The sequence below is a fragment of the Cryptomeria japonica genome, chromosome 11 (assembly GCF_030272615.1).
Source record: "Cryptomeria japonica chromosome 11, Sugi_1.0, whole genome shotgun sequence".
NCBI lineage: Eukaryota > Viridiplantae > Streptophyta > Pinopsida > Cupressales > Cupressaceae > Cryptomeria > Cryptomeria japonica.
In genome coordinates this window covers 4,831,626-4,854,775 of record NC_081415.1, presented here as the reverse complement: position 1 = coordinate 4,854,775, position 23,150 = coordinate 4,831,626, and the positions used below count along the sequence as shown (strand labels likewise).

The following is a 23,150-nucleotide window of genomic DNA, read 5'->3' as shown; positions in this document are numbered from 1 at the left end:
TTGGCTTTAGGGATCCTATGAGATAGAGAACAATGAGACACATCTTGGGAAGTTAACTAGTTCAAGTTAGTAAATCTTTATACTCAAAAGTTTCATTGGTATGTTGGTCCTTTGATCTCAATGTTAGTATTTTGATCACCACAGATTCCAACACACACCTCTTACAAGACATCATCCTAGCCCATGATGGTTGTCCCTTTGACCATCCTTCAACTTTGCACAAGAGTTTACCTCTTGGACAATAGCATGCTCCCTTGGATAATAGCATTATCCAATGATGCCATCCCTTGAGGTTATCCCTAATGCTTACTTAGCATCTAATGCTTGCTTAGCATCCTCTCAAGCCATCTCAAGGTGACATTTGTCAACTTGGGATTGGATTGAATTCTCCTCATGGATTGATGACTTTCCATCCTAGCCCTTGTTGAGATTGTTCGATCTCAACCATCCATTTCTCTAGTTTTCTTATAAATAGAGCCCCTTCCTTCACTCTTGGAGATCCATCATCTTGTGCATCAAACTTATAGTTATTTTGCAGGTTATCAAGGAGCTCAATTTGTCATCTTCAAGCACTTAGATCATCTTAGTTGCATGCTAGTTTAGATTTCATCATGTTGATAGTATCATATTAATCTCATTTTCATGCTAGCTTAATTCATAGCCATTGTATATCAATTTCATAGCAATCTTCATGTTAGTTTAATTAGCACACCTAAGCTTTCAATTTGGAATCAATCTTAGTCTCATATCTTGCATTTCATCTTTTCATATCATTTGATCATCTAACTAGGATCTTAGTTGCATTCATTTTGATCTTGGCATATTCTTCAATCTCATTCTTTAGGTTGACATCTAAAAGATAAAATGCTCTTCCAAATGAGAGCCGCCTTGAATCTTGAAGATCCTTGGAGATAGAGGAACATGAGATGTGCTTGGGGTTCTTGATTTTGAAGCTAACTTAGTTTAGTTTCTATTTTGATTTCTAATTCTAACATAATGTTTCATGGGTGTGTTTAATTTTGTTTGATTCTCTTTTGCAGATTTCACACTTTTCAGCACACAATCTTCATTAGCATTCTTCCACCAAGTAGTAGTGCCTTTATAATGCAAGAGAGGATACTTTGTAGCCAAGTGACCAATTGAAAATCAACAACAACAATTGAAATGGGGCCCTCGTAATCAAGCAATCGAGTGCTCTATGTAGGAAGTGGAATCATCAACCTTCAAGTAGTGACCAATAGAGTTGTCAATGGCCTTATAACAAGAAGCCTCAAATGTTGATGTTACAACAATGTTAGATTCTAGAAAATGCAATCGTCAACCTTAAAGAAGTGACCAATAGAGTTGTCAATAGCCTTATAACAAGAAACATCAAACATTGTTATTTCAACAATGTTTAATTTTAGATATAACAATGCAATCCCAATAAATGTACTCGTAAATTTGATCAAAAGACTTATTGCCTACCACACACTACAATTCGTTTCACTTTTTTTGTATTAAATATAGTTTAGTTAATATTATTAATTAATAAAAATTATTCTATTATTATATTTTAGTTAATATTAAATTATTATTATATTATAATATTACAAAATATTAAATTATTATTAAGATATTATTTTATTAATATGTTTTAATATCAATCTCCCATAATTAATAATATTAGATTGAAATAATTACAAAGTTAATTAATTGTAGTTGAGAGGTGGAAGAGAACATATAATTAGCTGATAATAATGTAAAATTTAATTATTATTATTTTTTTACTTTTCATGCATTTAGATGTCACAAACAAGTCAAATTGTTTTTCATGCATTGAAATGTCACAAACACGTCAAATTGTTTTTCATGCATTTAAGTGTCACAAACACATCAAATAAATGCTTCTAGCTTTGATTGACAGACATGTTTGCATCCATATGTGAGTATAATACACCTTCAACATAAACCTAGTGTTTACATCCATATGTGAGTATAATGCGCCTTCGACATAAAACTAGGATATTTTAGGGGGCATATAGTTTTCCATACATTTAAGTGACAAACGAGCATATTGCTTTTCATTCATTTAAGTGTCACAAACATGTCAAATTAAATGTTTCAAACGTGCATCCATGTGTGAGTATGATACATTAAAGTGCTACAAACACTCAAATTGCTTTCATATATTTAAATATCACAAACACATAAGATTTAATATTCAACAAGTCTGAAAAAATATGCCCCCTATAATATCTTAGTGTAAAAAATACTAAACATGACATAAAAATGAAAATTTCTCACCCAATAATACCTCTTATTCAGGCCGTGGGTCTACTGGCTTCCTCGTGTTCATCTCGAGCTCCCTAATCCAGGTGTTTTTAATTCTGATTTATTGTCTGTAGCGACTTAGGCTGGTGGTTAGTGTTCTCTATAATTTTGTTTAAACACAAAAATGTACAACAGTGCAGTTTCTGGATTTGATTGTGGAAGATTTTTGCATCAACATTTCGAATCACACTCCGTGAAATGTAACTCTTTAAACTGCTCGACTGGTTTTTGGTTTCTTCTGCCATGGGTTGGCATCAGATTGTGAAGCCCAGAGGATCTCTCTGGCTTCATTTTCAGACCTTTTACAATGTTTTAAAAAAAATGTATATATTTAATATAAAATACATCCGGAATAACCCCTTACTGATCCAAAAAAAAAAAAAAAATATTACCTCTTATCTCACGTTAATGAACAAAGAACCTTTTGAAATATTGTTTTAACTAAAACACTCCCACATTATTAAAAGACCATTAAAACTACCCCCAAATTTAAAAAAACACATCTATTTATAAGTTTACTCCATTGAAAACCATAAACTTTCTAGACCCGAAATCTAAATACTCACACCATCCAAAACCCCAAAGCTTCCAAACTTTTGCAGAGTTGAATTTTGGAAGTGCAAACCAAAATGTCGTTTTCCATGGAATCTTAGAAACCCTCCGGAGCAAAGCAATACGGAGTTACTTATGGACCTAATACCAGCCACAACCACAATCTAGGAGCAACTCAGTTGTGCAGAGTTGAATTTTTGTGAACTCTCACGGTATCATATTTCACCCTTACAATAGGTTACATACCCTACCCCTTGCTTTTAATCTTTCCCAGCCCTTGGAACATGCAAATATAAGATTGTTGTTTCTTATAAAAAAATTAGGCTTCAATTTTAGTTTTCTATGCTTTAAATCAACTTCTACTAAACTTAGTATTTTGTAACATCGTCAAACCTTAATGTATACCTTAATAGTAGTAAGTGTATATGAAAATGCTTAATTTACACAACTAATATCAGGATGTATCTTTATATTGTTTTAAGCAAGATGTATCATCATGCATATGGCGATGCCTCTTATTGGTCTATAATGAATAACAGTACCATGCTTCCAGTCTAAGAATATTGATTAGTAAAATGCTTCCAAGACAAATAATGTAGGAGCTTTTAAAGTACGCAACCCATCCACATCTATTATGATGATAAATATGCAAACAAGTCATTGTTTAAAACAAATATTAATTCCTTAACTACAAGAATTAGCGTCTTGCCAAGATAGGTTGATGATAAATATGCAAACAAGTCATTGTTTAAAACAAATATTAATTCCTTCACTACAAGAATTAGCGCCTTGCCAAGATAGGTTGATGATAATAAAATTATTACTAGAAAATTGCAACGTGCTCATTGTGCTTCCTCACTAGTCTCAAGCCAATTCATACTATAAGCACCGAGTGGAATTTTTCAATTATTAGTTTGGCTTAGAAGAATTATACTCTTGAATGTTAGGATTTTGAGTGTCATATTTTACGTAATAATGATATATACTTCTTTAGGTTTTGTATTATAATGGTTGCCACATCTCCCTTTGTCCATCTTTTGAAGACATTGCCAGAATCTATAAGCCATCCAAGAAATTTGGGGAGGCCAAGAAATAACAAACTCAAAATTGTGATTTACAAAAACTTTAACTTGTTCTTCTATAACCTCAAGAAAATAGAATTTTACATTTCAACCAGACTGCAGAACACAACACAACAGGACTGGACGTTAACCAATGTTTACCCAACCCTCTGTTGTCTTACCACAATCGTGGTGGACACGCTACAAAAATCCTTTCAACTTTTATACAATGGACACAATAAATGCGTAAATATTACATTCTGGGAGGCCAATGGTGCCTCCCAACAATTTCAAATACTGTGTATACATATCTAATACTAAAAAGAATGCTATGATTGGATCCGAATACATCCCGAACCTTTAGGTGGCAAAAGCAAGCTGCCGAGGAATCTTCCTTGTAAATGAATGCAGCACAATACAGCTGCATCTACACGGAAACAATATTATTGACATAAGCTTGCAGAAGCTGTAGAAACTTTCACAGGCAAGCAAACTGGGGCTCAGAAGAAGTTTTTCTTCTGTACAATTTTTTTTGAGGATCTGCCCTTGCAGACCACAATAAATAAAGCCTTCAAGGGGAAGCAACAATCAAAAACCAGATAATTACATAAGAATTATATCTCATATGGTAAACAAAAAATGAATCAATGAGTTTGGTGGGAATCGTTCTCCTCACAGCTATACCTGGCTGCTCTGAGACAAGAATAGGCTAAAAGTACAACTGACACCACAGGTGAACTGACAATTATGCCAATCGGGGAGCGAAAAAAATTCAAAAATTGAAACCTCCCAGACTATTCAGCATTTGTTAATAAAAACTGAAATGCTGAGTTATCAAGAAGCTGAGGAGGAGGATTGATATCTGATAAATCTGTCTCTCGCATTGACTTGGATATGTCCTCCACAGAAAATGGTATGCTGCAGTATGAAACAACAATTCTGTCAATTTTTTGCAATAGTTGCTGAAGAACCCCCCTACCAAATGCTAACTGTGAACACCCTCACAGAAAAAAAGTTTCGCAAACTGTTGCATATCCTGACAATGACATTAGTTTTCTCTAAAATCTTACCTTGAGTCATCATCCAACAAGAAAGAATTTCCTCGAGAGCTATTTGAATCTTCAGTCATCAATACTCTCATGTTTGCAATAACCTGTAAATATCCATCGCTATTGACAATTAGGACTAACGTGTTAATTCAAGCATGCAATTGTATCACAGGCAATTATATCCGCGTTACTTACATCTTGACTCAGACTGTGAGTGCCATACTTATCATCCCAGTACATGGTGCTGATTCTATATAGTTGTTGTATGCTCAAGACCTGAGAAGCAATTATTTAAAAAACAAGATAATGAGGAAAATAGTAAACAATCTAGACAATGAAGCAAGAGAAAAAAAAAATACAACCACTGACCGGACAAAGATCATGGGTAACTTCATCCAGAGATTTCTTTGGTTTCTGATGAATAACCTGAAGGGTAAAGCAAATTCAAGTATCAAATTAAAGTTGTTGGCACCAATGTGTCAATCCTTTTAGTAAAAGATTTATGTTAACAAGGATCTATCTATCTTTACGGAGATGAAAAATATGTAAATAGAATTTAACATAATAATGGAATGTATGCCTAGTAATGATCAACTATAAAAAAAATTAAAAAAATTATTTTAAATGATGCTAGAATTTATTATGGGAAAACAATATATTCCCAGAAACATTTATCACTTTGTTGCTTACCAAAAATCCCACTGCTTGTCTGATATGCATGAGTTTATCCCAAGCTGAACCAGCATACTGCAGTGTTACAAACTTTCAACATTCAGTAAGGTATGACAAGTCCAAAAATACAAAATAACATACAATAGACCAGGTCAGCCCACATTCAAAGGTTAAGTAAAATTGCAAGCAAACCTCTTCTGTTGCTTCACAGCACCAAAGCTCCAGATCAGCTAATCCTGCTTTAACATACTCTCCATTGCTGAATGAGCAACATTCACGACGTAGAAGAAGGCTGAACCAAACATAATGTGATCACTTGTTAAATATCAAAATATTACTAGTTAAAAATGTTCACTGCCTTACAACAATGTATAAGCTCAGAATTTAAAAACATTTCCTGTGCAGATATATTCTAACCTGTTGAAAAGTTGTACATTGATGAATGCAAATATTTGAATGAAGATTTTATTGACCAAAACCGATGACACCTGCAAGATAAACAAACCCTGAGCAACATGCCCAAATATTCTTGTTCCTACAGAAATTTTGCTATTTTCATAACAAACAAAGTTACTCAAGGACTGAAATGTACATAATTTGCACGCATTGTTTGGAGAAGACTGGTTAGGCCCTTGGTAATGCTTTGCCAGTGGTTGGGAACCTGTTGTGCATTTGCATTTGCCTGCAATCTAGATGCCTTTACCATACTTGCCCTTGATGTCCTTGGAGCCTGAATATGTAATACATGATCATTTTTATGTTCATACAAGACGAACATGAGCATTGAATTATAATTTGGTAAGAAATAGAAAACTGTTTAGTTAAAATGGAGTTGAAAGTACATGAAGTCTAACAATCATCTAGACCCAGCTAAACAGATGCAAGCTTTTTGTTGGTCGCAATATATGATACTACCAAGATATTTGCCAAATAGTGAGACAAATCCTGATAGTGAAATAAAAATGGGAAGAGAAACACAAACTTTGGACTAACTGACAGCTTCAAATTATAGTCGAGTCTGCTAACCAAGGTACAATCTTTATATGTTAAGCCCTATCTCTTATTTTATATCTAGATCTGATTTGATGGCTACCAAATCTTCTCTGACAGAAAATTTTCTATATACCTGTATACACAGGCCAAGCAAGGCAGATATGTCCTTCTTCAGATTATCACGAATAATCCCATATATCTTCTCCACATATGCTGTAAGTTGTTGCTTGAATAATAAAGCTGGATATTTTGCTTCCACTTGGCGCACAGCATCTAATCCACCAATGCCGAAAGGAAGGCCCATGGCTGATGGTGAGGATCGAAAACCCTGCAAGATGAATTTGTTTATGACTTATTGAGGCAACCATATATAAATCAATAGCATTAAATTGAATATACCCAATTTGCTCTAGCCTAATAAATTAACCTTTCTTAATTATTAAGCTAAAGTTATAACTTATTATCTTTGCTGAAAAATTAAAATGAAAGCTGTATTCTTCTTACTTGAGCCATTCTCCCAAGTAAAGTAGAAGATGATCTTCGCTTCTGCGGAGTTACTCCAGCTGCACCAGTTGCCTTCAATGTACGTTGTAAGAAGAAAAGCAAAGTTGATGTATTTGACAACCAATAGGCCAAAACATCGTTGTTTTCCTGATTCTGCAATAAAAATTAAAGACTTTATGTTAGATGTAGGCACATGTGCAAAAGAATGCATAAATATTAAAAAGGCAATAGAGCATGGAAAAATAATATAAAAAGTTCCATAAAAAAGATGAAAGTGCATTGTTATATACTTAATATTAAGTAAATATGGGTGGAAATTCAAAATAATTTTTCTTTAAGCAAAAGTTGATTTCTACTAACTCGTTAAATATTTCTAGTTGAGCTAGGAGATGATATTATTTTAATGTAATGCATTCTAAGTTAGAACTAAAACGAGATTTTACTGCTCCAACTAGTATAATAGATCATCACATACTAGAACATGGATCTCAAAAAGAACCAAGAAGAGAAGCAAGATTTTAGAGTTAAGTAAATGCTTTCTAGAAAAATGAACTTGTGAAACAAAAAAAAAGACAAGCCAGAAATAATCAACTCTGAGATTGAACTGTTCTCCAAAAAAAAAGGTTCTGGCTACTGAAATATACATAATATCTTGACAGATGACACATAAATAGAACTGAACCAATGAGCTTGCAAGTAAAAAAGACATGATCCAGTGATAATCAATGGCTTGAAGATTGTAAATTGCCAAATGGCAACATTAAAAACGACAATCCACAAATGTCAACCCAATCTCATTTTGTTTCTTTTATTTAGCTGTTGTATTTTGTGTTAAGTCATTTTCACAGCCCTAGTATCTTCTCAACCTAGTTCTTTATCGGAGGTTATCCAGTGAAACTCTCGTTAACAGAAAAATAATTATCTTAAAAACAAATAGCAAAAGCATTATATTCATAAAGATTTCTGATAACCTCAATTGCGGATCCAATCATCTGAATAATACGATCAAACACACTGGTTCTTTCAGCTTCAAATGATCGCCAATGAAAAAGTGTCTTGTAAATAATGCATGCTGCAACAGGCCTGCCTTGGCTGAATCCAATATCTTGGGAGACACACTTAATAAGTGTGTCTATGCTTTCCTGAATTGGAATAATAGAAGATATTAGATTTATAGAAATAACTACTTCAAATCCAATTCAATGTATGGTAGATGATTGCAATTGCAATGCAGTTAAAAGAGACTCAAGACTTTTTAGGGAATTGAACTGAGTACATGTATATCATTAAGTGGCCTTGGTGGCTTGGTCTCTATGTCGTTGAGAGGCCTTGGTGGCTTATTCTCAATTTCAGCAGGCTCCTTGATGACAGGTACCTCACTGGCAACAGTAAACTGCAAAAAATGTTGCTTAGTCTATTTGTAACTTGTAAGGATCAATATATGACAATGGTCATATAAAAAATGGAACAAAAAATCATTTGACTAAAAACAGATAGAAATGATACTCAAAAACTCACTTTTACAGTATCAGGTTCCTCAAGCTCATGATAGCCATTTTCAAGAGTCTGGCAGAAAAAAGAATAACTGAAATGTTCAGAAAACCAGGTACAATTGCATTCGACTTTTAAAAACAAGGATTCAAATCGAATAAAAGAAATATCCCAACTATATGTGATGATTAATTAAAGTTATAATCTACCTGAGTAACTGTAGTGATTATGCGTTCCGAAAAGGCCCTTATAGGTGACTTGACCATTGTTTGCTGACGAATAACTTTATCCTCAGATTCAGCATTTGAAAGTTTAGCTTCAAACCTATTTATGTTTTGTAAACTTCCAGTTAGCAAATTCATAAAATAAGAATATGAACTACATACAAAAAATGTGGTGCTTCAGTAACAAAGAGAGCATAGTGACATTAAAGAATATTTTAAACCTTTGTAATGTATTCTTGAGCTTCTCAATTTCTGACTCTGCCTCCTTGGCCTTTCTAAGCCGTTCTTCACTCAGCTTTTGGTACTCAACATATTTCTTCTCAACCTCTTCTGCTTTCTTTTCAGCTTCATCTGCTTTTTGCTCAAGTGAACTTATCAAAGCCTGCACAATGAAAAAAATCAATAAGTACAATGCTTCAAGAAATAAAACAGAATATTGTCCAACAGAAAGCTCAGATACTTCAACAAATTCTCTAAAAGTTCAGCTATTTGTTGCATCAAACGAACAGGGTTGCTTTTCAGCAACCTTCACTATTCGAAGGCATCATTTTTATGTCAAAACACCCACAGATGTGAATTTTCTACACTACGATTGAACATTTCAACCTAGATTATGAGTACAACTACAGCTATAATTTCATAGTTTCACAAAGAATAAGAATCACCTTTAGCTTTTCATTCTCACTGGTAAGACTCTCGAGCTTTGCAGTGTCTACAACAACAACTGGAGTCTCTATGACAGTCTTAGCCTGCTCCATAGCCTTTTTAGCTGCCTCTCTCTCCTTTTCTAACAATATATTGGTTTCTCTAACCTGTGCTTCCATCTCCTGTAGAGCAGATTGCAGTTTTGCAGTCTCTTGTGATTTTGATTCTTCCAAGTCAGCCTACAAGGAAAGAGATTTGAACATGATCAAACAGTAAACTCACAAAACAAAGCAATTCTGATGTGAGCATCTGAGTTAGGAAGTAAATATGACTCTTGTGCATCATAGGTTGTACAATTAGATACAACATACTTTAGTCCTAGATTTTAGTCACCACCTGAATCAACTCAAATGAGGCCTTAGAAAGGTTAAAAAGGGAACAACACAAAAATACAAAATGAATCTGAATGCTTGAAATTTCAAACTGAAAAGAATATTAGAACTTCATCAGCCACATGGATATTCTTTCTGAGAAACTTCTTTTGTTTTTGCATAAAATTTGGAAGAATCATTACCCTTATACGCTTCTCCAGCTGCAAGCGCCATGTAAGCTCCTCTACTTGTTTCTCCAACTTGGTTTTTGCCGCTTGCAGTGCACCAGTCTCTTTAGCAGCCTGCATAGGGAAGTTAAATTTGCTTACAAACAAAGATACAATTCAAATTCACATAAGATTACAAAATCCAACAACAATAAAATTAAAAGGAATTGGTACATATCTTAGATAAATTATAGGAAGGCCACTAAAGGATAACACCATAAACATCTAAAAATTCTAAACAGTTTTATTGATGTCTAAATAATATTATTTTTTGTTCTTATCCTTTGTTTCACCTGTCACAACGCATACATGTACTCATGAAAGGAAAGACTTGCGACTCACCATCTTAAGTTTTCTGAGCTCCTTTCTTCCAGCCCTTCCTCTCCAAGCACACTGGAATGTTATGGCTGCCGCCTTTAACTTCTTATAGTATGTGTGAGCTCTATATGCACGCCATTCAGTCTGGAGGCCAGCAAACATAAAAGGGACATTGTCAGTTTACATTTTTATGGCAATTTTTTTTTCAAAGGCTCTTCCATAAACTACATGCTAATGACTTACTTGAACTATTTCTTAATGTCAAATATATAGATCCATAAAAAACATCATTAGAGATCAAAATTTGAAAAATTACACTACAACAAGCTCAAGTGATAAAACACTCTTTACATCACCCATTTGTCAAAGAAAACAAAATGAATACCTGTATAATAATTGAAGCTTTGGTTTGAGACCTAAACCGAAATTCATTGCGAGCAGCCATTGCACGTAAACCTGCTTGAATGACAATGGCTGACAATCGCAACTGTGTGTAAGCCTTGTGAGCTTGATATCTGCGGACATATTTTTGTATTCGAATTGCAGCAGCCTCCCTTCTCATGTTTTTAAAGAGCTCACGAGCTTGGTTACCTGCGAACAGTAAAACGCTAAAATATGTTGAAAATGGAAATCTTTCTTGCTTTACAAAATAAAAATTTGTATAGCCTATAAATTTACATAGCATATAAAGTACTATAAACCACTGGCATTGAGAAACAAATTTTGCAAAAGCAGCAACAAAGAATTTAATATGGAGGAAAACTTTACCACCAGTAGACCTACATATTCATGTACAAAAATACCTCTCCATAAAGACTGCAAATGAATGGCTGCATTGCGCAAAGCAAGAAATTCTTTTCGAGCAAGATGCGACCGAAATTTCTGCTGGATAATTTTTGCTGATTTTCCCAATACCTCAGTTCTTCGAGCATCCAATTCTGCCATCTGCCCAGCCCTCAGAAAAATCTTTGTTTTCCCTATCTGCACAGTTCCAAAAGAAGTGTAGGTTAACAATTCTAGAAATCAGACATCATGAAAGGGTATCTCTTCGCTTTGGGGAGAAGTGCTATTAAAAACAACTTGTTCATTTACCCGATTTAATGGTAATCACAATACAGAGCAAGTTTTTGTTAAGTCATAAAATGTCATGGTCATACAGAAATCAAGATATAAAGGTAGAGTTAGTTTACTAGTTTTAGGTCCCTGCCAAGCAAGACATCAATTTGGTATTAGGAGACTCCCTTTGTGGAATCCACAAGAGGAATATTTTTTAATTTACCTCCTGTAATATTTCAGTGACATGCAATCCTAAACCTCTTTGGAATAACACCACTCACCTCATCTTTGGACCACACGTGTCTGCAACATCAGGCTCACTGAGGGATTGCTTTTCCATTTCACTTATCCAATAGCATAGAAATTTGTCATTTGAAATTGATAATAACTTATCAAGTCCAAATATCAAGAAGGTGAACCGTGTGGTAAAAGCCTAATGGTGTTGTTCAAAGGATATAACGTTAAGGTATCATGTTTAAAAAAGGCAAGCCATGCAAGGATTTCAAGTGTTTTAGAATAGCATGGAAACATAAAGTTGGAAGTGAATATTGAGATGGGATAGGTCAAGAAGATTGCATACATCAAGAAGTTGACATGAGTCATACAGAACAACAATGCCGGAAGAAGCCAAGTTGATTAAAAGAAAAAAATTGTTGGATCGATTCAGTGGAGAGATCAGCCGGTAGGATATTTTCAACTGGTGCCAAGCAGCATTTTCTGACAATGCATAACTTATTTTGGTAGGGATCTATTTGGTATCAGTTCTGGATTCTGGATTGTGCTACCATATGCAGCATACCCATTACGCTAATAACAAACAGAAGGGATAAAATTTTCTCTAATGATTAACTGGGTAAGTTGTAAACTTAGACGTGTACAAGGCATTTAAGAATTGCTGTCTGGTGGCATCTGCAGCATAAGCAGTATGCGAATTATAAGCGGAGGAAAAAAAGTTCTCTCAAATGAATCAATCATTAACTGAGTAGGGTGTTTGAATAATCTAATATATCGGCAGTTGTCAACTTAGAAGTGCAAGGGGCATCATGACTTGATATGAATGGAAATTTTGTTAAATTTTGTTATGAAGTGCAAGGAGATGTTAGCGGAAAAGTGTTAAATTAGATGAGTCACAATTATAATGTGATGTTTTACATTTAACCAAATGCTTTGACTTATGCAGACATACGATTGGACATACCTGATAGCCTTGGAGACCCACTTTCTCTAGTAAAATTTTATTTGCAGTCTTCTCATCATAGCTACAATATGTGATCAATAGGACTAAAAGTTAGAAACTGGCATTTCATTAACAATTATCTTAATTGAGAAATATCAAATTTCAAGAATGACCATTGCCAAGTTTTTCTAAGAAAGCAGTTTTGCAGAATATGAAAACATACTTCACATCCAAGGCTTCAGGGGCAAGAATACCAAAACGGTCAAGAAATTCATCAAATGTTCGCCTTGTAGGGTACCCCGCACAGCTGATTCTGATTGCCTCCATGACACCCTGAAATACAGTTGAAGCATAAAAATAATGAAAATTCTATGTTTAAGCATTCTATCTAAATGACTGAACCTGGAAATCTCAGGAGTCATTAAAAAAGGAAATATGCCTGCTTTCTAACTACCAGCAAACTCAGAGAATCAAATGCAGAAATATATGGTCAAAAAATGCTTACCCCACAACGTAGTTGTTGTAGAACATTGTGGTTCTCAAAAATGCCTGGCTTTAGAACACTGTTTGGTTTCACACATCGTATGTAGTGAGGTTCTGTTGAGCTTAGTGTCTCTAGGAGAGATTGCAGTTGTTGCTGCACAAAATTAAAATAAGTTAATATCTCAACACTTTCAAAGATTATTCATGACAACAAAATTCCAGGTGCATATCAGTATGCATCGCAAATTCCAAGAAGTAAAAACTTTAAGGGAAAAGAAATGATAGCAAGCAGAAGAAAACAAACTCAATAATTAAAAATCACAAAAATTCTAAAAGAAAAAAGCTTGCATTGTGCCACCAGTGACAAGCAAACATCCACCCTACCTTGAAACGTGTACAAATGGAGGAAAATTTTGATGATTTGGAAGATTCCTCAGGTAGAGCAGGAAAGAGACCCGCAACAAAGGAACATTTTGAAGAATTTAATAGACCCTGATGCTCTGCAACAACATAATCTTTGTTCTTGTCAAGGAACAAATCAGTCTGATACGTAACCTGTCAGATCCATAAGACAAAAGAGATGAGAATTACTGTGATACAAATGCTAGACTAGTGAAAATAAGGTATTATAAATATGAGTTGAAAGAAACAGTTTCTCACATCACCAGCATAGTGACAAATTGTGAAGTCGGTGCGGGAAAGTTTTGGTTTGCTGAACCGCTTATTGTTCTTGAAAGTTTGGTAAAGCTTTTGTGCAAAGGTCTCATGGGTTGATCTTGGAAACATGCTGCAAAGCGAAAGGAAAGATACATATTAGTAACAAAACTTTATTTACATGTCCCTGTCACAGAAAACTTCTAAGCATTGGCATCAATCTCTTTGTAACAGTAATTAAGCATTGACCTATCCTACTCATAAATCATCACATATCCACTTCTAAATTGCCATGAAAACAGAACATCTAAATCCAATGCTAGAATCCTCTATTTGCTGAAACAAAAAAGTACCTTCCTAAGATGATCTCCTACTATCAAGCAAAACATTTATATTATCCCAATTCTATTATATCCCTTTTTTTATTTGCCCTTAAATTTTATAAACAGAAAGCAGGTCTGTACATGTGACTGATCACAAAACTCCCTATTGTTTGAACTTTGAAGAATGTCTGATTTCATTAACACATAAATGTAAATATTAAGTTGATGATCCTCAATCCATGCCTTCATATTATCCCTATTTGAGAAGTAATTACGACCTAATCTTTGTTTTGTAGCTGAAGTCCAATATGAACTCTCATCTTTTTCAACTTCCATTGATGCCTGTGGGATCCATATTTTGTTGAACAACTGAGATATAACTTTACATTCATTATATCTTGTCCTCATAGCTAAAAAAAATGTCACTCCTATTTTCATCCCATTCATTGTGTCTTATTCACATAGTTAATGCCACTCTTATTTTGAAACAAGTATAAACAATAGCCCACTGACAGTTTTAACGGAAAAAAAAAAAAGTTCCCGGAAAAAGGGCACCATCATATGATGTTGAATGAGCATCTCCAAAATTTGTAGGGACAAAGGTTACATAAGCATACCAGGCTTCATCCAGAAGAGCAACAATTCCCCCCGGTTTCTGCATATACAATAATACATAATACATTAGTAAAAGTTTATATTCTCATAAATGCAAATTTTTGACAGAGCGCTACAAGTTCAATTGAGAAAGGGATCGTTCGTAAAATATTTACTGCGTAAGATACTCAATTCTATAGGAACAATTTTAGTATTTAAAGCTTTAAACAAGTGTTAACAAAAACTGTTTTAACTGTAAACAGGATGTTTATTGAGAGCCTTTATAATGGCATTGTATGTATGCTTAACCATGCATCCTTTATTTGCAACTACAATAAAATCAGCAAAGAAAATGGAAATCAAAAATACTTTTTCAATTAGATCCAAAACATCTTGATTGTCAACAAATTCAATGTAGCTCCAATCAATTTCTTCTCTTGTGTATTCATCTTGTTCCATCTTAAAGACGTGCTGCACAGCATATACAGAAATTCGTGGAAAAAGTAAACATTATAGGCAACAAAACAGTGTTAAAATAATTAAGCAAATATACCCTGAGAAAAATCAATAGGTACAAAAAATATATTTCTATCTAAAACACCAATAATTTAATAGATATGGAAATTTCTGACCTGATTGAAGTGCTGTTGCAGCTTCTCATTTGTAAGATTGATACAGAACTGTTCAAAACTGCAATGCAGAAGATAAGTAAGTTTTCCTTAGCTCACTTAAGAGCTCCATATAATACATACACATTTCATAATATCAAGGTTTAATATATAGCTCGCTAAATTGCAGATATTATAGCTACAAGGCATGATTTCGGTAAATGCAGAAAGAATCTTGCTGGCTACGACTAAAAATATACCTGTTATTCTTAAAACTTTCAAAACCGTAGATGTCAAGAACTCCAATTAGAGTCTTTGAGTTAGGGTCCTGGCCAATCGAATTATTTATTTTATTTACCAGCCTGCATCCAATACAAATGGCATTGTCTTAAGCCAAGCCCATAAAACAATATATATCCTTCAAAAATTGAGAAATATGCTTCTCTCCAATTGCATTCTTCTTTGAGATCTTGCTCTAAATAAAGCGGGACTCATAAATGATACATCATACCAGTCAAATAATCGTGAGTATACTGTTTTTGCCAATGCATCTCGGCTGGTAACTGCAGCAACTGGATCAAGAGATTTTGTAATGCTTTCATCTCGAGTCACAATGACACGTTTACATAGAGAGTCTTCTAGACCCTTAACATCACACCTAAGAGAATATATAATTATTCCACAACAAAAAATCAGTACTCTGAAAGGGCACTGTAGCAATATATTTAGAGCCAGTATAATATCCAGATCATCTTTTTAGAAAGGAACCATACATGAATAATTCAGCTGCCATCTTCAGATGAAACATAGCTTTCTCATCTTTTGGCTTAGAAGAATCGCTATCCTTCCCCTTAGTAAAATCCACATTACCTAAATGGAGAATAGCTGCCACAACTCGAAATATTGCATCCTGAAAACATTAAGAGATTCAGGAAAAACTGTAAACATAAAAATTGTGTTTATAAAAATGTAACCATTTTAATTTCTCATTCTACAAAATGTCATACTTGTTCTTCAGTACTGATTCCAACAACTTCCATTGCTCTTCGTGTTGCAAGGTACTCTTCAGCTTCATTAACACCATCAAGTTGATAACAGTTGGATTGGTTCAAATAATGAAACAAGCTTGGATGTCCGAGCTTATATTTTTCAATTTCCTGAAATAAGAAAAAAAGAAAATTTCAAAAGATGGTTCTGCTACTGTTAGCATTCTGCCATTTAAATTTTAAAATCAATCATAAAAAGATTCAGAAAACAAAATAGAAAATAGACAATGAACCTATTACAATGATCAATTATAGTCACAATTACCAAAGCAGATGCTGCATACCTCTGGGGGTGCAGCACAGAGAAGATAGAAACAATGATAATTTCTCTCAGGATCTGAAATTTGGCAAACACGAGACCTTTCTAGCAGGTATGTTCTAACAGCAGCTCCTGATATTCTTCCATTTTTGTCAAATTGTAGCTCAACAAATTTACCAAAACGACTGCATGAAATATGCACCTTAGTCAGAAGAAATTGTACTCTTCATATCAAAGAGCTAAGCCAAATCTCATATATTAACAACTCAAGCTCTAGAAACTCCTTGTATTCAATTTCCTTCCATTATGCATGCAGTGGAGAATCTTAAAAAGGGAATTAACCTGGAATTGTTATTCCTAACAGTTTTTGCATTTCCAAAAGCTTCCAGAACAGGATTTGACTGCAAATCAGGAAATAAAAAGAAAATCAGATAATGATCACATAAGAACAACAATGAAGACGAGGTATTATAAGATTGAGATCACAACATTTCTTAATTGCTGTAGAAACATCACAGTGACTCTTTGCACTCCATTCATAAATCAAAATGCTTATCATTTCTTACTTCTAACACTTGCTGCTCCACTGATCTCCCCTCAGTTGCTGCTCGGCCTCCCATATAAGCAAGATAACGCATAAGCATTTTGGTGGATTCTGTTTTACCTGCCCCACTTTCCCCACTAACTAGAATGGACTGACTTATCCCCTCATTGATCATCACCCTGTCTCCATAAAAAGTTCAAATTGATGTATCAAACAGAGTCTCTTTGCTACAAAACAAAGCTTCAATCAGAAAAATGGAGAGGCATACCTGTATGCAGCATCTGCCACAGCAAACACATGAGGACTTAACTCTCCAAATGTTGCCCCTTTGTATTGTTCCATCATTTGACTGTCATACAAGTGAGGAAATCTTCTAAAAGGATTGATGGCAATTAATATACTTCCAGTGTAGGTCTGTCAGATACCACATAATGCCATCATAGAAATGTTGCTTTTAGTAACACTGTTCTGCAGTTTATTCAAAAGCATATATATCGAACTTAACTAAGAGAAAAACTTAGAACCATGTCATAAATGAAGATCAAACAGATGAAGAGCTATCTAAATATAACTGAATAATAAATAAGGTAATTCAAATAAAACCCTGAGAACTCACATAAATTTCATTTAATTCATATCTAGATGCCAAATTTTGTAGAACTCCTGGCTCATGCAAATAAGCAAGTTTTGTCATATCATCCACTCCACCTGGCAATGCTTCAGAATCCTTTGGGTATACATTTGACAAGTTTACAGTCACCTGCACACAAGCAGAAGCTTCTTATTTGGAGCTCCAAAACATGAAGCCTGGGGATATGATTACCAACCATATTTCCCAGCAATTTAACTCTGACAGTAATAATAACTTTGCAGACATAACATCATTCCCTAAGCTTGAGTTTATATACCATAGCTTCTCTGAAAAGAACTATAACTATTGACTTAATAGTTACTACATACAATCCAGAAAGAAAAGTTATAAAAAAAAGAAAGCCAAAGAGATTGTCATTAAAAACAGTACTGTTCACTCACCAACTTTCCATCAACCATCCGAACTTTAACCTGCTGACCATTGATCTCCAGAACTTCTCCATCAATCCAGGCCACTTTAGGATCTTCCACCCATACTTGAGAACCTACAAGAATGTTTACAGGAGCCGCCTGTATTCGGCCAAAGTGTAAGATAGTTAGGACCACATCATTAAGCCCATGCGAAAAATTCCAAAACTACTCTTGAACAGCATGACTAAATGTATCCATGAGTGTGAACACACAATTTTCTGCATTGAGAGCAGGATAACATTGCTGGCCAAACGCTGAATTAGAAAAGGATGGAGAGTGTTTATCTGTAAGATTTGCTGGCATAACCTTACATGAGTGTGATCACGCAATTTTCTACATTGAGATAATAGTTGATGTTGCTAAAAAGTCGTATATATATTAGATGCCAGAAATATAAACTCCAGTCCAACAAACATTATTATCTTGAGGCCGTTATGTAGGTATACTTTTCACTTAATAGAATTTAGAAATGTTCCTTTCTCAAGTACGAAGACAGCATAAATATTTTTGAAATTTTCATAGGAAAACTCTTGAGATACTATATATTGAAGATAATCAAAACATGATAATTTTAGTTGTCAGCAGAAAAACTTAAGCAACTAGAGTGTTGCAAGCAATTTGATGACCAAACAAAGAAAATTTGGGTGTGTCAAGTGAGCTCAACCTCTGCAAGGCAAGAGAAGCAACAGCCACTGATCTTCTCATACAGATAAGATCCTTTGGGTGAAGGATTTGAGAAGACAAAAGGTTAGGATTATACATAACAGGCTGTAATGAGGAACCACCTGGACTGGAAAGGATAGGTTTGTACAAAATAGGCTGTGGGAAAAAACCAGCTACCATAAAGAATTGGATTCCTTTACAAGCCAAATAGTTGTCAGGACATTTCTACCCAACATTGTGTTTCATCTCCCTTTGGTCAGGAAATCACACCTAAGCTGGATGGCCCCTACCAGCACTAATATTCTTCCAACTTATCGGATCTGCATGCACAACCATTCCTTCATACAAGTATATCAGCCACAACAGACAGAAAAGAAATGGCCAGGGAAGGAAAGAAAGAGTTTTGGAATGAAAACCGAAGCTTCGTCTTCTCCCTTCCTCTTGAAATAGTAGGACCCTTCCTTATGCTGCCCACCTACTTCGACATAATTTATAAGCGCATTTCTTTGATTCCCTCCCACCTGGGCTGTGCTACACTCAACCTTTCGGCAGGTCAATAAATATAATAATTATGGGTGAGTTTGTGAAAATGGACCTGGATCACAAAGTATTGACAGTGTGACGACCTCTATTGGAACCGATTTATACACCTTAGATTATAGTATAAAAAACAGATTTACTACCTCAACCAAAATATTGAAGTAGAACTATATTAGCATTTGCCAGTCATTAATAGGTAGACAACATGACCTGTATGATCCTATGTCAGTCCTTCACATCTCTGAATAAATTTAGAATTGACACTATAGGAGTAATGAGATTTCTGGCACACAATTAAATCTTTGGCTACTCTGAAGAATAGAAAGGGTCTATAGGTTCAAAAAATAAAATATCATTATATATACAGGATTTTTTCTACTGAAATTTGACTCTCACTTCTCCCAAATAGCTTTTCAAAACAAAGTTTGGTATCGAAAACTGTTAAACCTTAGAAATATAATTGGATCGGCTGTTGTTTGGCTTCACCAAATATTGTGAATATCTCTGTGGTGCTCGATCATGAATTGATGAAATGAAATTCTCAAGTTTCAATGTGTACCAGTAAAATTCAAGTGAAATTTTAAATTGTACAACTACGTACAATATAATATTAATTATCTCTATCCTAGAGGAACTTCATCTTTCAAGTGAACACCCAAACAAGTAGTGTTAACACCATGGTAGTTATGCAGACATGAATTTTGGAATTTCAAAAAGTGTTTTGGATCAGATTATAGAAGTGATTTAAGGTACAATCTTCCAGACCACTGAATCCAATCTTTTACCTGAAAGTGGGTCCTGTAGTAGGACACAAAAGTCGGACCTTAAATCACCTACATAGTTTAATCTGCAAAAATGTTGCCAATTGATGCACTATGAAAAAGATGCTCTCAAGTCCAAAACCCTTGAGATTATACCATTTGTTGAGCTAAAGAGATTCCTCCTGTGACTAGGAGCAATTCCAACATTATTGGAATTTACAACCAGTGCAAATCTTCTACCTGACCATATCTTGTAGTTGAGCATTGAGCTTTAACATTCTAACAAGAATGGGTTAGCATTTTGCCATAGCTCTGTTCTTTCTCATTCTCCAATACCTTGATGAGATAAATAAATAGCTGTTTGTTAAAAGCTAGACCAAATATGGAAGGGCACACAATTTATGTCCAAAGCACGATGCTTAAACATTACATGAGAATCAAACATAAACTGCCTCCAAATTTCGGCATACGTTTTCTACAGTCCATAGTATAATTAATATTGCTTATGGATTTGCTGTGTATATTTTTTCTATACACAGCCAATCCAGAAGCAATCTTAATTACCTCCGATTTCTCAATTTCAAAACCAGGCGCCACTCCTAATATTTTTACATGCACAATGTGCATGCTATTCTTGATTCAATATTTCAACAAAATCAAACTTTTGCCAACAACGGCTAAAGATGTATGTGAGACAGGAATCGCCTGGAACCAGTACAAAAATCTTAGGTAAGCAATTGCGATTTTCGCATTGCAAAATTTTCATTTATCACAATCTTATCCTAATGATGGATCGGGTAGGATGATTCAAAAGAAAAAACATCCATCTGTTAAACCATACATGTGCATAACAGGTGTTGCCAAAAGCTATTTAAGTGATCACTATGGTCTGTCGAAGCCTCACAACATTGGTTTTCATATATAATTGATTTTGAATACCATGCAATGGAATCAACTGTATGTGGTACATAATAATCCAAGTGAACACTTTGTTCCAGCTAAAGTAAACACAAAAAAAAAGAATTCAATCCCTTTGAAGCGAAGTCATTCCTTTAACGCTTGATTCCAAAACAAATAAAGAATTCAATGTCTGGGCAGCAAGGATGGTAGACAAAACATTTCTTCACAAATTAATTAAGAAATAAACTTTTTTTTTTTAAGGAAAAAACACAGCTCGCCTTGAGCCATAAAACAACGATCCCCAACACAAAATAGACCATCTGACAATCCCAGTAAATTGAGGATTTCGAAGACGTTCTTCAAAACTCAGATCTCTTAAGTTTCCAAACGTAATCATTTTTTCACGTTTCGCAATATGCTGTAAAGAGACTTCTGTGATGCTACATTATAATATTTCAAAAAAATGCCATAAGAATCCGTCAAATGTTGCATTTCTGCAAAATTTAGAAGAAAAAGAATTCGATACCATTAAAGGAAACAAAGTAAATAATGCATTTCAAACACAATGTTTTTTAATAATCCAAAATGCAGCGGCTAAAGTTTATTGAGTTTTCTTAGATAATCAATTTTGATAACAAGGCTTCCATGGTTCATATTTACTTGGAATTTTTGAAAATATTCGATAGATAATGTGTTTCAGCTAAATTTTGGGGAACGCGAACTTCATGTCTTTCCAATAAGACAAAGCAAAAAAATTAAATTTAAAGGACAAATTAACGAAGAAAACACAAAGATGTAAACAGAAAACTTTACATACCATTGCAGGAGGCTGTGTTGATCCAATGACCTAACCAGATACTGCCAATCAAATTTATCCCAAATTCTTTCAAATTAAACCTAAATTTTGCCTTCAATTTTATCTCCAATTCCTTCAAATTTATGCAAAATTCCTCAAAGTTTACACGTCAAGCCCTCGCATTACAAATGTTTTTATATGTCCCTTTAGATTAAAGCTCCGATCGCCCTGCGGAGATATACAGATATAAACTTTCTTCCCCGCACGGCCAAAAGAGGGTACGTTCAGCAGCTGACAGGGCCCTGCGTGATAATTTTGTGGATTAAGCCCCCCGTTCTATGCAGAGGGAGCTGAAAAAAAATGCCGAGAGCCGAATAAAAATAATGGCTATAGATCTATTGGCAGGAAAAAGAAAAAGATTTCTTGCTTTCTGTAACTAAAGTTCCTGCAACTTTTTCCAAATCGAGCAGGCCAGTCTGGCAAACGAACGAATGCCGTCCGATCGAAGTTGCCGTCGGAGCGCTGCACAATAAATATGCGAAGGAAGAAATTTCATATAAGCTTCTGGTGTGGTGTGATGTTGCCTTAGCCTAGAATAACACTCTTGTGGTTGGACGGAATCCGACGGCGAGGATGCGAGTGCAAAAGGACGGTGGAATCTGGACCGTCTATGGGATAAAGCTAGCTCCGGTTTATGCATGCGCAAACGACGGAGCTTTCGGCGCAGGGTTTGTCGTTAATGTTCGCGCGATTTGAGGTCATCCTGACGGGGATGAAGATACGCGTGACCGTTCGATTCGCTTGGTTTGTCTGAATGTTAAGGACTTTCGGCTGTTCGATTGATCATGTATAATAATAGATCCAGGATTGACACGTGGACTTTGGATGACGTGGACCGTTGGATGAAGAGAAAGAAAACAATCTTTCAGATGCAGCGCTGTTGGGAGGGAAACGAGCATAGTGCGCGACAGAAGAAACGATAACGCGTACCGTCATTTCAGAGATCCGACGATCTGTAATTTACAAGTTATGTAGATGCAATTATGACCCTACGATTGGCCAAAACCGCGAGAAATTTATTCACAGAGAAGAAATGCATGGGACGAGATCTCGCATCTTAGCCGTCGGATTAGACTAAAGTGTGAGGTGTTTAACCGCTTGCGCGTTCACGCGGCTTTTGAACTAGCCCGGGGCTTACGCAAACATTATAATTATGGCAAACCGGCTTTCCACGTGCACGGAGCGATCGGACAGCTAGCATTTG

At 35.0% G+C, this 23,150-nt stretch overlaps 1 protein-coding gene across 2 annotated transcripts; it reads right to left on the bottom strand.

Moving 5' to 3' along the window:
* Window positions 1-3,978: 3,978 nt before the first annotated feature.
* On the bottom strand, window positions 3,979-22,452 carry LOC131075207 (myosin-17). Of its 2 annotated transcripts, XM_058012034.2 has the most exons (39): window positions 21,908-22,452; window positions 18,197-18,325; window positions 17,781-17,924; window positions 17,433-17,578; window positions 17,187-17,343; window positions 16,963-17,021; window positions 16,646-16,805; window positions 16,323-16,472; window positions 16,089-16,225; window positions 15,827-15,973; window positions 15,576-15,677; window positions 15,340-15,397; window positions 15,077-15,178; window positions 14,731-14,768; window positions 13,797-13,923; window positions 13,521-13,691; window positions 13,159-13,290; window positions 12,877-12,986; window positions 12,675-12,735; window positions 11,224-11,401; window positions 10,806-11,011; window positions 10,445-10,564; window positions 10,079-10,177; window positions 9,525-9,743; window positions 9,081-9,241; window positions 8,845-8,959; window positions 8,663-8,710; window positions 8,421-8,537; window positions 8,116-8,286; window positions 7,145-7,297; window positions 6,774-6,968; window positions 6,240-6,377; window positions 6,065-6,135; window positions 5,840-5,939; window positions 5,666-5,722; window positions 5,345-5,401; window positions 5,171-5,251; window positions 4,997-5,079; window positions 3,979-4,844 (listed from the first exon to the last, which is right to left on the bottom strand). In XM_058012034.2, exons 1-39 carry the CDS (start codon window positions 21,908-21,910, stop codon window positions 4,721-4,723), a joined length of 4,626 nt encoding a protein of 1,541 aa, XP_057868017.2. In that variant the 5' UTR covers window positions 21,911-22,452; the 3' UTR covers window positions 3,979-4,720. The 2 variants fall into 2 exon arrangements, with proteins under 2 accessions (XP_057868017.2, XP_057868018.2); XM_058012035.2 differs by lacking the exons at window positions 17,781-17,924; window positions 18,197-18,325; window positions 21,908-22,452 and having other exon boundaries at window positions 17,187-17,347; window positions 17,433-17,586.
* Window positions 22,453-23,150: the final 698 nt, after the last annotated feature.